The sequence below is a fragment of the Platichthys flesus genome, chromosome 2 (assembly GCF_949316205.1).
Source record: "Platichthys flesus chromosome 2, fPlaFle2.1, whole genome shotgun sequence".
Lineage (NCBI taxonomy): Eukaryota > Metazoa > Chordata > Actinopteri > Pleuronectiformes > Pleuronectidae > Platichthys > Platichthys flesus.
In genome coordinates this window covers 22625191-22640910 of record NC_084946.1, presented here as the reverse complement: position 1 = coordinate 22640910, position 15720 = coordinate 22625191, and the positions used below count along the sequence as shown (strand labels likewise).

Here is a 15720-nt window from a genome sequence, read left to right as displayed (position 1 = left end):
AGAGTTATTTGGCATCGAGAGAAACATTAGTAGTAACATTGCTGGGTGTGTGAGAAAGTCTGTTTCCCTGTGTCGGTTTTTTGCCTGTAACCCAAACCTGACCTCCACTATTCATCTCCAGTTTCCCTTGAAGCCAGCATCACAGGGAATTATGATATAGACGGGCAGTGTGCCAGATAACACTTTTTTTACCCGCCATATGCCAAGATATAACAATGGAGCTCTAATGTAGTCCCAGGCTTGTGGCTGAGCAGATATGAATTCCCAAGAAAAGGCGGACATTAGCCCTCATCTGTTGTTTACTGTATATCACGGTCTTGTATCCAGATCCATGCGTCATTTGTAAGTTTGACACTTATGCTCAAATTGTCTGTTTGGCAAGATCTGAGATGGGAAATGATCCCTAAAGTCACTTTGTGGCTCTGAAAAAGGCTCATGACAAACTTTTCAAATCTGTGTTCACAGATCTTTGTCCAGATATTCATGGTTTCCAGAGGATGAGCCCTTAGGACTTTTGTGAACCCCTGAGTTAAAATGTACCGCCACCACCAGGTTGAGGTTTGTATGTCCAGCATTAAATACAGCGGTCACTGTACAGCCTCACAGAGCCATGGCTACAGGCTGTTTCCAAAGCGAACTACCCAGGGTTCATAGCGCTGTGAGATGGGTAAACAAACCGAATGGCGATGTCACGATAAAAAGTGTTGAAGGAGGATCCATACCGACGTTGACATTACAAGAGAAGTTTTAATGTGTTCATAAGCGTGTTTCAGAGCAAGAATTTGTAGCAAATTTGAAAAGGAGTAAATTAATTGTTTAAAAATGACCTCTATCTCATGAGGTACCAGCCTGGAACATGATATCCAGCAGTCAGCAAAAAAAAGGAAAGAAAATAAAAAATATATAATTTTAAGTCCAAAACTAATCTACTCATACAAATTGTATTTGAGATCCAGTCTTAGTTTTGCTTTATGCTTTTCCCAGCTCTGTTTTATCACATTCAGAGTGTTTATCCATGAGAATGATTATTTATTAGGATACAAGTAGCTCAGAAGAGTAAGCTATTTAATTTCAGATTTACAGTTATCTACAGAACACAGCGACCTCAAAGGATAATTTTCATGCTTGGTGTGTTTTTCAGGACCAGCTAAAGGATGTTTTTCAATCTCTAACCACCATGAAGCTCAGATGAGGCATGTTAGGTGTGTGCGTCCAAACCTCTCTGTGTTCTGCCATGCATGGCATCGTTTGAATGCCCCCCCATCAGGCAGGCTGACAGGACATAGGTGCATGATGACATCCACCCGGAGCCTTTGTTTATCATAGATAACAGAGGCAGGGCGATGAGTTGATGGGGCCACGGGGGTGTACTGTATCTGTAGGTCAAAACTTTGACAAATTTACCTCTGAGACGCAGGTCAATGGAGGGGTCAAAGTTCACCGGAGTGTGCCAACGATGTAATCAACGAGTTGATTGGGGCCATGGCAGCGAGTGTGACACACATGCTGCATAATAATCGTAGTATAATATTTATTTTCAATTAGTAATTATTATTGCAGTCAAATACTACTGACCGTCACTTCCTACAGACGATCACACACTATCGTCCCCGCGCCCGCAGAAGGTAGAGCAGTTACAGTAAGTCAGCATCTTCAGCTGCATATCATATCTCACTGACTTCTACCTTTGATCTTATAGTCTTTGTTCTCGCAAGGTGCTGCTGTTCTCTGACCAGCAGAACAAATACTTGACAGTCAAGAACAATCGGCCGTTGACGGATCGTGTTCACGACCCACTCACCCTCTGAGCATCTAATCTACATACTCACATATACAATCCATATATACACACCGGGGGGACATTCTTAACGATGTTGTCAAAGGTAAATACATTTTATCACACAAAGGGGAAACAAAGCATGTTGGTGGCATTTCCCGTGTGGAGTTTGCATGTTTGCTCCTGTGTCTGTGTGGGTTTTGCAGTTAGGGATTACGTTGATCGGAGGCAGAAGGTTGTTTGTGAAACACTAGCGACTTGTCCAGGGTGTGTACCCCTGCCCCTCACCCAATGGGCTTGGCTCCAGCTCCCCCATGACACTTAAAGGATAACGTGATAATGGATTGATGCATAATTATTAATTACACAAAGGAGGTAGGGATAATTGGGAACAGGTAAAAAAAAACTTTGGGGGTATGGCTGACTCACTTTACAGGAAGTAAAGTAATCAAAAGACAAACAAGAAGAGAGCCTGCAAAGTAAAACAGGAATTAACAAGTTTAAAGTCAAAACAATCTTAAATACAAACCAAAAAAGTCTTTCTAAAGCAGACAATGGGACAGATAGACTTCTCGAGGGTGAACCACAAGTCTCGCCCAAAGCGATACAGCTACCGGGACAGTTTGCCAATGTAGGTTTCCACTGTGTTTTAACTCATTTTTAACCCACGGCATCTACAAGACCAGTCAAACTTCACCTGATATTGACATCCATTCAACGATCCATCCATTATCTGTGCCGCTTATCCTGTAAGGGTGGCAGGGGGGGACACACCCAATCCCATCTGACATCATCAACGCATTGCTGTGTTTATTTTGTAAAGATAATAATGCCAGTCTGGGCCCTTAATTTCCTATGGAGTGTTATTATGGGCTTTAATCATGTAATTTGCTCACTAACAGCACTTTGGCTCTGACACTCCCGATGCTGTGAAGTCATCTCTGAATGTTTTTGTGAAGAAACATTTGACTGTAACTGTTTTACATAAATACCACATAACAAGAACAGGCCTGTAGCCTCTCTTCTGTTTCCTCAGCTTGTTGCTGTCAGAGAGGAGAGAGGTGGGTCCTCCTCCATCCAGGGAATCCTGACCCAGATACTGAGCAGGCCTCTCCCGCCGCAGCGCTGAATGCAGCCTGCAGCCTCAGTGTATAGGAGGAGGTCAGCAGGTTCATGGAATTCTCCTTCCTCACCAGCTCCAGCTCTTCCCCATCTTCTTTATCAATAGGAATGACCTACTTTCTGGCCAGTGTACATAATCTATAGGCTGTTGTGGCACCCATGAAATAAATAAAACCTTTGTTTGTCAGCGTGTCAAATCTTTTATGTTTCGTGATATTAAAATTGGCTTGATATCAAGAATTTTAATGCACAATCATGGCCACACAGAAAGTGCAACGAATCGGGAAGCACTGAGTAACGGTGAGGGGGAAAGGCTGTACGACAGATCAAGTTGTTAAAATGCAAGCGAGGGAAATCTTTTGCCGGCACTGTCAACACTAGTTAGGAATATTTCTGTCAACTCTGTGGGAGCCTGAGCCGGCGCGATGTAGGGCAGAGGGTGGAGTATGCATTACTTCACTCCGGCTCTGTTGTAAATATTTTCATTCTAAGTAAGAGTGAGCTTCGTGGAAGGGGGCACCTCACATTCTAGGTCAGCGTCGTCATGCGACCGCCCCGGCTGATGTGACTGTACGGAGCATATCCATCTCAACTAAGGATCCCCGACTAATCTCCTCCTCTGTGGCCTCCAGGAGCACGGTGGTCTCTCGCCGGGCAGATGAATGTGTGCCTGTGCTCCCATAGATGAATGTGCATCTTTGTGTGCATGCATGGCCGTGCTTCTCCTTCACATGTGCGTACATACGGTGCAACCTTCGTTTCAAACCCGATCACCGAACCTGTTGACCTGTCAGTCAATTGGGATGTGAGTGAGTTAGAGTCATCAGGTTTGCCTGCCCTGTGTGCTGATGACTCCGCTGCTGCTGCCTGAGAAGGTCAACTGCCCCCTATCTCAGTTTGTCACTTATCTCTGTGCCGGCCGATGTCCCGACTACAAAGCCCTCGCTGATTTCAGCGTAAGACGCACAGAAAGTGGAGTCGGGTGTGATCAAGGTGATATCTCAATGAGGAGATGATGAGATGAGAGCTGAGTGATCAAGGGGTCAAGGATCAGTTGACCCCGGAGTTCAGTTGATTCAGGATGCTTCGGCTTTATTTTACATAAATCATCTAATTGACACAAAAGATGAAACAAGAGATATGAAGAGAAACGATGGACTGACAATGCTTTGAAATTGATTCATGTTATTTACTTATATTGTGTGTTTTCTGCAAATTCATTTTGTTCTTTGTCAAACACAAGAAAACCAGAGATGTTCATTTAATTCACTTGTGTCATTTATCAGACCAAACTTTTCTGCTTCTGAGTTTAACCAGTAAAACAGAATGGATTTTTATTGTTGTCCAAGTTCAATGAATGAGTAAAAACATATTACAAATCTGAATCAAAGATAGGTGCAAAAAAGAGAAAAACAGTTAATGCAGTTGTGTTAAACTGTGCAACACATTTGTGATAAATTATCGCAGTTTCTTCCAAAAGCAGCTTGTGCTTGTTTTACAGCTAATATTTAATATGGAATGACAAAATGTTCCTTGACAAATAATCGCTGATTACCCCTGATGAGGAAATCGAACAAACACACGTCCACAGTTATTACGCTTTAGCCCTCACTCACTTACACACAAGGCCATGGAGGGGGGGTATTGCGTCGCACTATTTGCCGACAGACAACCTCACGACAAAACATGTTTTCTCTACGACTTGCACTGTGCGTGCTGCCAGCGGTCCGTGACACTGCCAGTGCTACCTCGTGTTCAATATGCCAGACCAGAGCAGGACACTGGGAGGTTGAAGTCCTGGGATGAAGCCTTGCTCAACAACCTGCTGGTCCGTTAATAACAGCAATAACATCAAGAGATAGAGTGAGAGAGAGAGAGAGAGAGAGAGAGAGAGAGAGAGAGAGAGAGAGGAAATTTTCCTTAGATTCATCAAACCAATTTGTATTAGTAGTTAGTCTGTGAATAAATGCTGACTTTAGTAACATTAACTACAAGGTTTTAGTTTTTAGTTGTTAGTTAGTCGTGGATTTTTGTGGCATATGTTGATTTCAACTGGGCAATTTTGTAAAATACAGGCTGCAAATACATTTCCTCTTATATTTCCATTATCGTTATCTTCTCTGTTCATTTTAAGTTTTCTTTTTGTTTTTTCAATATTGTATCTTCTTTTATTTTTCTTGTGCATTAATAAGAAAATTGTTTGTACTACATAAATGTATTCTTATTCGTTTATGTAGCCGAATGAAAACACTTTGGTTTGGGAAGATAAGAGTGTGGTTTTGATTAAATATTAATAACCATATTGTGTATAAAATAACTGTGAACTTTTCCTGTACTAACCCAGACCACCATGTTTTCCCACAGTTTAATATTACTGCTGTTTCAAAAAGTGGATGTGAGATCGGGTATTTAGGCAGAAAACAAATATGTTGTCATTGAACATTGAAGTACTATTCTTTATTCAGTATTGACATGTTGCTGATAGTATAGAGTATATTTCCTGTTGTAAATTAGATGAATAGCACTCTGGTGTCTGTATGATGAATGTGAAGCTTCCCGTGGACTTAATCTCACATGCAGACTTGAAACAGGGGGAAACACGGCACCTGGTTCTGCTCAAATGCAACACATCCATCTTCTAGCATCTCGAAACCTCATTATTTGCTTAATCTGTACGGAAACTGTGGAAAGTCACCGTGTCCTGCCAAAATATACACGCCTGTGCCTGACTTGCAACATGTAAAACTGCACCTTGTGTGTTTTTTCTCCCATGTTCTTTTTGCTGATCAAACAAACAAAAAATGACAACGTGTTAAACGTGTGCGAGCTTTAAAAGACGATGTTTCCAGACCGGCTGTTTGAAACCAGTGTTGATTGTCGAGCAAGAAAACACACGAGTGACACTGCACCTTCCATTCCATATTAATAATACATGTATAAATTACAAAATGGCAAAGCTGCTTTATATCATGTGATACTATTCATGTCCGGCGTGCTCTGAACCCCAGGGAGCCAAATGAACCCTGTGAGCTTGTACGTGCCGGTTTTTTTCTCTTTCTGTCTTTTATTTTGGAGGCTGGGGGGTGATTGATGTGTGTGTGTTACACCTGGGGAGGCTCTCGCTCACTCCCCAACACGCAGCCAACACCAGTCCCAGATCAAGGTCGCTGCGATGCCACCTGAGTCACTGAAGGAGACATTTACAGGGTAATAATCGAGGGGGCCCCACACATGTGATTTAAGCCATGGCAGCTCTGAGGGGGCGGTGTGTGTGTGTGTGTGTGTGTGTGTGTGTGTGTGTGTGTGTGTGTATGTGTGTGTGTGTGTGTGTATGAGTGTGTGAGTGCTCATTTTTCTTACCTAAAGGACCTTTTCGAGCAGAGGAAGTAATAAAGTACAAATACTTTGTTACTACACTTAAGTGAACTTTTCAGGTATCTGTACCTGAGTAATACATTTTCTGATGAATACTTAAAGTTACTTGTTACATTAAAACAGAAATATTTGTTCTTTCTACTCCTTACATTATCAAAACTGGCTTGATTTTTTTTTATGCGTATTAGAGAAATTAATCATTAATCACTTCTCAATATCCAGAGTGGTTTGAACCTAAATGGACAAAAACACAGAAAAGACGAACCCTTGCTGTTAATCAATTGTGTATTTTATTAAAATCAAATCATCAATACATATACTATTAATTGAGTCATTTTTGGTATCTGTTCTTGTACTTGAGCAGATAATGCACTTTGCCACCTCTGGTCCTCATGGGGACAAAAGCCCAGTTCTTTAATGATCAACATTTCTCCTGGTTAAGATTAGAGGTACGATACGAGTTGTGGTTTGGTTCAGGTTTGGGTTTGGCATGAATTGGTTGTGGTTAAAGTTGGCGATAAGGTTTGCGTTAGGCTGTCCACGACTAATGGAAGTTGATGCAAAGTCCTAATAAGGATAAAAGTTTGTAGGTTGTGTTACCAATGTCTTATCCTTATAAAGATTTGGACAGTTTTGGTAATCCACAATTTGATTCAATTGATCTGAAAAACGTTTGGATTCAAGGACAATTCCAATTCCTGTACAGCTATGAGGACGAAATATGGTAAATTCAAACCAACCCATTGTGTTTTTGAGAGTTTTTTTTGATCTGCAATTATCACAAAAAACATTCACAAAATGTAATTGCTTTGAAAGGGCTCAGGTACCCCCCCTTAATGCCCTCCACAAAGAACACACACTCCAAAACACGAGCAAAGCAAACACACACTCAACACACACACAAGACCTGCAATCTGTCAAATATTTGCCCACGGTGCAGAAGTGTGGCACTAGTATTTGCTTTGCCAAAGTTTCGGTTCTTGCAGCGGCGGGTCGCTCTGAAACACGGTTCAAGCGAACCGCGTCACCTCCGCTGCGGCCTGGGTGTTTATTTATAATACGAGGGGAGGAGGAGGAGGAGGGGAGGAGGGGAGGGGGAGGAAGGGGGAGGGGGAGGGGGGGGGGGCATTTCCTCTGGTCTATCCGGGGTCAGGTCCTCTCAACGTGGATCCATAAATGAATGGTAGGCTCGACGGCCACACCATGCAGCACCGGCCCCTGATTGGTTCCGTGCGCGGCGGCAATAAACACTGTGAGGGTATATATATAATGCAGCAAGGTGTGCCACTTCCAAGAAATAAGACACAGGGAACCCCCCCATCCCCGAGATAAGAAAGAAGAGCTGCTCCTAACAGTAGTTTTTTTTTTTTTACATTATTTTCAGCAGAGCGTTAGAGGATGAGGACGCAGATCAAGAAGGTCCCTCAGATAGTGGAGCTGCTGAGGAAGAAGTCCGTGGGGCTGCAGCACTTCAAGCCCACATCCTCAGTGTGCGTCCTGGAGCAGAAGGATGTGGTGGAGGCGGCGCAGTGCCCTCACGCCGCCTCCAGAGCGCAGAGCCTGGACGCGATCCCAGGACCCACCAACTGGCCCCTGGTCGGCAGCCTGGTGGAGCTGCTGCGTAAAGGAGGTCTGACGAGACAACACGAGGCGCTGGTACAGTAACATTGCTATTTTACAGTAGAGTGGAGGTTGTTTTTCAGTCAGTAGCACATAGAAAATAAAGTACGAACATTTTTAAAGAAGATTTCTTTTCTTTTAGATTGATTATCATAAGAAATTCGGAAAGATGTTCCGGATGAAGCTGGGCTCCTTTGAGTCAGTGCACATTGGCGCACCTTGCCTGCTGGAGGCTCTCTACAGGAAGGAGGGAAATTACCCTCAGAGGCTGGAGATCAAACCCTGGAAAGCATACAGGGACCTGAGGAACGAGGCGTACGGACTCCTCATCCTGTGAGTACTCCTTCCATCCCTTTACGCACAACTCCCCAGGACGCTGTTTGAAGTAGAAGACGCTGTTTTTATTGCTGCTGTTCTTTAAAGAGCGGATCCTAACTTGTCGCTTTGCAGGGAGGGGAAAGACTGGCAGAGGGTGAGGAGCGCCTTCCAGCAGAAGCTCATGAAACCCACCGAGGTGGTGAAGCTGGATCGCAAAATCAACCAGGTGAGATTCCGATGCCTGAAGCATTTTGAAGAGTTTTTATTTTTGCTTGTTTTATTTAAAGTTACTTTTGGGGTTTTTGACTGTTTCTGCTTTTTGAAAAACAGGTGCTGGAGGATTTCGTCAGCAGAATTGGAAGAGTAAACGTCGATGGGAAGATTGAAGACTTATACTTCGAACTGAATAAATGGTCGTTTGAGAGTAAGTTCATTTTTTATTGTTAGATTATTCATTAAAGCTGCAACTAGTAGCGATTTTCAATCAATTAAAAGTTTTTTATTGTGTCATTCTAAATGTCTTTTCTATCACATGTCACAAAGCTGTAAATACAAAGAAAATTTGAAACTCAACTTTAAAGGTGACTTAAACAATGTGTATTTTCATCAATTAATCATCCTATTTTCAAATAAATGATTTAAAGACTAATCATTTGATCATTTATACCTGCTTTTATATTATTCATATCTAAAAGTGTGTCTTCTGCTCTGTACCTACATGTTATTTGAGTTTGGAAACTCACTCTCTACACTTTTTTGTGGTTCAGCCATTTGTCTGGTCCTCTACGACAAGAGGTTCGGTCTGCTGCAGGAGGAGGTCAACGAGGAGGCCATGAACTTCATCACAGCTGTGAAAACCGTGAGTCTATGCCACCTGTCATCCTGTCATAGCAGCATTGTGTCCTGAGGGCGAGGATCTATGCGACACCGAGGCTGACTGCAGTGAGTGCAGTTCATCAGGTTCACGTTGAGCCTGGGTTTGCTGAACTGCAGCCGGTTCAGCGGCTGATCCACACTCTTGTTGTATTTACTGGGGGCAAACCGATATGGTCAAAAGTCAAGAGATGATAAATGGAGGCTCACGAGGGTCGCACAGGGCGGCGGGTGCACGGAGCAAACTCTTGAAAAAGGTTTAATCAAAGAATTTCAGTGGAGATGATTAGGTTTAACTCTTAATCCCTTTTTCCCTCTGTCCTCTCTGTAGATGATGAGCACATTTGGCATGATGATGGTGACACCGGTTGAGATCCACAAGTGCCTCAACACCAAAACATGGCAGGACCACACCGCAGCGTGGGATCGCATTTTCAGCACAGGTACAAACCCACGCACAAGTTTACTACACAACATCAGTTCAACAACTGCGCCTCCACAAACTCATCGTTTCCAAAAGTTCTGGGACAGTTTGCTTCAGCATTCCTACACGGTGTCATTGGATGGGGTATAAATAGTTCAAGTACTTTTCATAACCATGCATCCCCAGCCTTTCACATGTCATCCAATGCCGTTTACGTAAGGGTTCAGTTAGGGTTAACGTTAAGGAACAAGCCTGTTGCGACTTGGTATTATGTTACGCACGAAAAGCAGCAATGTGTCGTGATAACATTCGGAACAACTTCAGGAGCCGGTGTCGTGCTATGCATGTACCAGGTGGTGACACCCGGCTATAGACCTAGCCCTCTTCCAATCAGAAAAGCACAGAAGGGCAGGAGTGAGGTTTGAACCGGGTGCTTCAGGGTTCTGTGTACTTGGCAACCTCGGTAAATGTCAGCCAGAGTTGTAGTAAACTGCATGACCTAAGAGGGAGAAATCTGTCAAATATTTGTAGTAGCGGGTGGAGGGGGTGAAACATGGGGGGAGAAGGAAGATGGTGCTGTTTACGCGGCTGTCGCTGCCTCACTAACATACACGCACTTCACTTACATGGAGCATGATTTAGGGTATTTTTAGTCGCCGCGGACTGTAAGTCATTTAGTCCGTTTTAATGTCATGTGATTTGAATGATGCTCTGCCCTAATAAGCTTATGGCTGATGATAAGGCAGGGATCATTCAAGTTGAACTGGAATGGCAGAACCAAAATAGCAAGGCCCTCGCTGGTGCCTCGGAGTCTCATATGATTTGGTGCCTATAGATAACTTGCCCTGTAAATACAAAACAGGAGACCTACACATTTAAATGGAGAAAGTTAATGTCAGACATGATGTTGTTATTTAGGTCTTGGATGGAGGCATTTTATTTTTGTCCCGTGAACGCAATGTCTCAGGAATGCCTTGAGGGAATTTCTTTAAATTTGGCATAAACGTGAACTTGGACTGAAGCAGAAACTGTATATAAAGATTGACTATGTGACTCCGCTTCCTCCCACCATCCAGAAGTCTAAATAACTAATTTAAAATAAACGTACAGGCATTTGGACAAACATGTGACGAGGAACTACCTAAAATGGTAGAAACCATCTTATATAAAGATTATTTGACATTTATTTGAACTTTATATTTGGGTCCGTGTCACATCCACTTACACGGAGAAGGCAGGGTTTATGACCTATACTTCAGCCAGCCATATAGGCAAAGGTGAAGGGTCAAGGTCACTATGACCTCATGTCCACCCCCGTTGTTGTAATGACAACATCTCAGGAACACAAACGTCCACTTGGGTGGTGCAAGGTCAAAGGCCACGGTCACTGTCTATGCTAATTATTATGAAATACACTTAATACACACAAATTCATTTGACTGGTTGGCAGAGGCATTCAAACATAAGACAACACATTGAAAATAAACTTATCAAACTTTTATAATTGTTTTGTAGATGTGTACATGAAGACCAAATTACTTTTTGTCAATAGATCGTGTAGATGTGACCCAACATCACAATCTGCCAAAATATGTGATGAAATTCACAGGAAATCCGTAGGTCTACATTATTTGTTCCTTTGTTTTTCCTCAGCCAAAGTCTACATCGACAAGAAGCTGAAGAGAAACGCTGAGGAGAGAGCTGATGACGATTTGATCGGTGACATCCTGCAAAACAGCAACCTCTCAAAGAAGGAGCTCTACGCTGCCATCACAGAGCTGCAGATCGGAGGAGTAGAGACAGTGAGTGATGTTTGGAGCTGCACAGAAATATCTAAATCAGGAAATGTTCCAAGAAAAACAAATAAACATGTCGAACTCGTCCACAAAGCTACTTCTGCCTATTCCAGCTTTAGATTGATGAACATTTGACCCTTTTAATAAAATGACATTGGTGATCACGTAGATGGAGCCCACCCGCTTACAGTTCTGAACACGAGGTCAAATGTTTTACCTTTCACCTATTTTGCTCAAAGTGTGGGAAAGAAAAAAAAATCAGTTCGGCCTGTAAAAAAAACAGGTGCTTCAAAAAAAGATATGTGGTGTGAACGTAACTGAGGAGCCTTTGAGGAACCCCGAACATTCCTCAGCTCCTTTCAGGACCCCACAGAGGAATGCACTAAAAGTAGTTGCCTCACTAAGTGACATTTCCTCTCTGCCTCCCTCTCTCTCTCTATCCCTCTCTCTTTCTCTCTCCCCCTTTCTCTGTGTTTATGTTTCTCAGACTGCCAACGGTATGCTGTGGGCTATTTTCAACCTGTCACGTAACCCTGGCGCCCAGAGGAGGCTGCGGGAGGAGATTAAAGAAGTGGTGCCTGCTGACCAGAACCCGTGCGGAGAGCACATCAAGAGCATGCCCTACCTCAAGGCTTGCCTCAAGGAGTCTATGAGGTACGGCCAAGCACTGTCACACAGAACGCTGCCAATAAAACATCCTACAGATACGGTTACATTATGAGCAAGGGCATGACCTCCAGAGGGGAAAAGTAAACTTTACATCAATTAATTCAGCCAGCATCAAACAATATTCTTCTTCCTCTGGATTTGGCTTTATTCTCCCTGAAAGAGAAACATGCAGATGTACTTGCAACAAATGCAGGACAGAATATCTGCAGCACACAATTACATTAGAGATAGTAGCTCTACATGACACGACACATCATCTAGCGACTGATTTAAATGTCTAATTAAATTCATTCCTATCAGTCAGCAGTTAATCAGTCATACCATGTTCATTAGCTTATTACTGATATTACAAAAAGGAAAAGAGAGTCGGAGAGGCAGAGAATCGAGACTCAATTGAGAAAATTAGCCATGGGGAATTACTGTAGATATATTCCCAAAACTAAATATCCATAGAATATGTAGAATTGGGGCACAGATATAACTGAATTACTCCCCTGCTTAGCTTTCACACACCTTAAACCAAACAATAAATCTATCACTGAAGAAAGTAATTAGTTTAAATTCATATTGAAAGTAATCATCACTTTGATACAAAAGGCCGTCACCCTAACATCTACAAAAGTAAAATACAGCTTTTTACATAATGCATGATAAATAATGATGTAATGATATAAAGCAGCCTTATAATAATAATAATAATAATAATAATAATAATAATAATAATAATAATGTTATGACCTAAAGTATAGAGTTTGAGTTAAAACTCATTGGCTGCGTCATAGATGTCGAATTTATTAATTGTAAGTCGCTTTGGATAAAAGCGTCTGCCATGTGATAATGACATGTAATGTAATGTAATTTAATGATTTCACTCAGTACCACGAAGATTAAGAAGGAGAACTCACACATGATGGGCTCAAGACCGAGCTCCATGAGATATTGTGGCACGACCAAAAAAAAAACCAGTGGTCCCAGCTTAAAATATACCATGTGGTCACGTTCCAATCACTTGTCAACTAGTTTCTGTTTCTTCTGGTGCAGTCACGAGAAGTAGTTATCAAATATGTTATTTAAAGCTAATTCCGTTACCACATCATCCAGGGAATGTTCATGACCTCCGACTGGAGATTAAATCTCACTTTATCTTGCTCTGTGTGTTCAGCTGCTGTTAAACAGCTTAGAGATGTGTGTCAAGCTATAATATAGCTTCACCGAGTCCATATTCCCATGCGTTTTTTTTCAAATTCTTCCAGGTTATCGCCATCAGTTCCGTTCACCAGCAGAACTCTGGACAAAGACACTGTGTTGGGAGATTATGCCATTCCCAAAGGGGTAAGTGGATTAGCTCTCAGTTGCCATACACCTGACATGAGCAGATTACATTATTGTATTCATTTACATTTAACTGATGCCCGGATGAAGCATGTTAGAAAAGAACTGTACAAAGTCTGACTGGAGAAACTTTAATAGAGTGTGTGCAATTCAGCTGTATGGAGGGATCAAGATTTACAGTAAAAAGGTCTTTATGGACTGTAGCCTTGTAATCTACTGCACTGTCTCTTTAACTTTAACCTGGAACAAATATTGATAATTGTGCTACTGTTCTTGCTTGATGAAAACATTGATTTATTTGTTATTTCCTCCGTGAACAGACTGTTTTGATGATAAACAGCCACGCACTGGGCTCCAATGAGGAGTACTTCGAGGATGGGAAGCAGTTCAAACCCGAGCGATGGCTGCGAGAGACCAGCACCATCAACCCCTTCGCCCACGTTCCCTTCGGCATCGGCAAGAGGATGTGCATCGGCCGGCGGCTGGCAGAGCTGCAGCTGCAGCTGGCCATGTGCTGGGTAAGACAAACTAAGTTCAGCTCAGTTTATACACTCAATCAACGGGTAATCATCAATTCAATATTTTTTCGTTGCATCTTAACTTGAATTTACATGTTTGTCCCTCTTACAGTTGGTCAGAGACTATGACATCGTGGCCACAGACAATGAGCCGCTCGATGTGATCCATTCAGGACTACTGGTTCCCAGTAGAGAACTGCCAGTCGCCTTCATCAAGAGATGAGGTGAGAGCAACAGTTGGATCTTCTATCAATCTTTTCGTCTAGTCTGCTTAAAGAACGTTTTTCCACAATATGCACTATTCTCTTGAGTGTGATATTTCTTTGTTAATGAATAATGTCCTCTCTCCCTCTCAGGATCCTTATTCAACCCTTCTGAACATAGTGACGGGAAGACGATACCTCTGTCGCCCTGGCCTGAGCTGGTCCAGTGACTCCCTGTATTGCTGCTCTGTAAATAGAACAAAAAGACAAACAAATTGCTATACATGTAATCATGCCATAAATACCTCAAACTTATTTAAAAAATATTACCTATGACCGTTAATGACTGACCAAAATACCAGTTGTTATGTACAAGTTGAATGTTGTACGAAGGCAGCTGTCCTCAAATCTTAATGTCATGTCCTCATCTCAGACATGTATGTATGTAGATTTCAAGCTATATATAACGTTGTGCTTTTTTCTTGTGTCACAGTTCCTTGTGTATATAAAAGTGCAATTATAATATTGTAATAATGTACATTGTTTTATGTAGAGACCTATTTTATTCACTTCAACGGATACATTAATAAATGTATTAAAGATACAAAGCCTCTGTTTGTTTTTCAGACTGCTGCGATTAGAGCTTTTCATTGAAGTTTTATAACTTCAGAAATGGGCTTATGGGGAAATCAAAAGGTTTAGTTTGGCAGGTAGACAAACTCCAGATTCTGACTCAATCGCTTGATTCAAATAATAACAGGCTAGATTAAAGCAGCTTAACTTTTTCTTTAACATCAAATGAATCTAATCCTATTCAGGGAACGCAAAGGGAGCTTCTAAATAAATGTTTCAAATGAAAGAAAGTCATTTGAGAGGTCACATGTTTAGAATCATATATTTTCTCCGTGGGTGAGGAGTTGCCTCTTTCCCTCGTGATTTTAAATGGTCTGAAAAGGTGAAAGTGTGAATAAGAAACCAGACTGACGAGCTGTAGCACAGTAAAGATTTGAACATGCTTAGAGACATGTTTTGTAGCTATCAAGAGCAAGTAGCAACACAAAGGAGTTGACTAAATTGCATTAATAAAATTTATTTGTAGACACGAATGCTAATGGCAACAAATCTGCGACTTTACTATAAATAGTTAAGTTTCTTTACTAAATCTGAAGCTGAGGCCTGGGAAAGGATCGAACTCCTGGAACTTGATCCACAGGACCAGCAGTTAAAGGACCGAGCCACAGAGCCGCTGATCAATTCTGTGACATCAGCCTGATGAACAGAGGAAGATGCTTCAGTTTGTTGTCGGTGTTTTAGCAAGTAGATCTGCAGTCAACACAAAAACATGAACTTCACATCTGATTAATGCAGATAAGAAATCAATCAATCAATCAATCAAATTTGATTTGTATAGGCCATATTCACAAATCACAATTTGTCTCATAGGGCTTTAACATGGTGTGACATCCTCTGTCCTTAACCCTCAACAAGAGAAAAAAAAACTACTAAAAACCCTTTAACAGGGTAAAAATACGTAGAAACCTCAGAGAGAGCCACATGTGAGGGATCCCTCTACCAGGACGGACAGATATGCAATAGATGCCACGTGTAGGAAAACATCATCCAGATTAAAGTTTTTAGCAGCATTGATGAGGGTAAACATTTTGAAGAATGACTTCAATACTATATGTCCGCA

The 15720-nt window shown here is 41.9% G+C and overlaps 1 protein-coding gene across 1 annotated transcript; it reads left to right on the top strand.

The window, feature by feature from the left end:
- Window positions 1-7488: 7488 nt before the first annotated feature.
- Window positions 7489-14635, top strand: LOC133969772 (1,25-dihydroxyvitamin D(3) 24-hydroxylase, mitochondrial). Its single transcript, XM_062406467.1, has 12 exons — window positions 7489-7930; window positions 8037-8227; window positions 8345-8438; window positions 8543-8636; window positions 8980-9071; window positions 9417-9528; window positions 11163-11311; window positions 11793-11959; window positions 13228-13306; window positions 13627-13824; window positions 13937-14048; window positions 14181-14635. The coding sequence occupies exons 1-11, from the start codon at window positions 7673-7675 to the stop codon at window positions 14045-14047; spliced, it is 1545 nt and encodes a 514-aa protein (XP_062262451.1). The 5' UTR covers window positions 7489-7672; the 3' UTR covers window position 14048; window positions 14181-14635.
- The last annotated feature ends 1085 nt before the right edge of the window (window positions 14636-15720 follow it).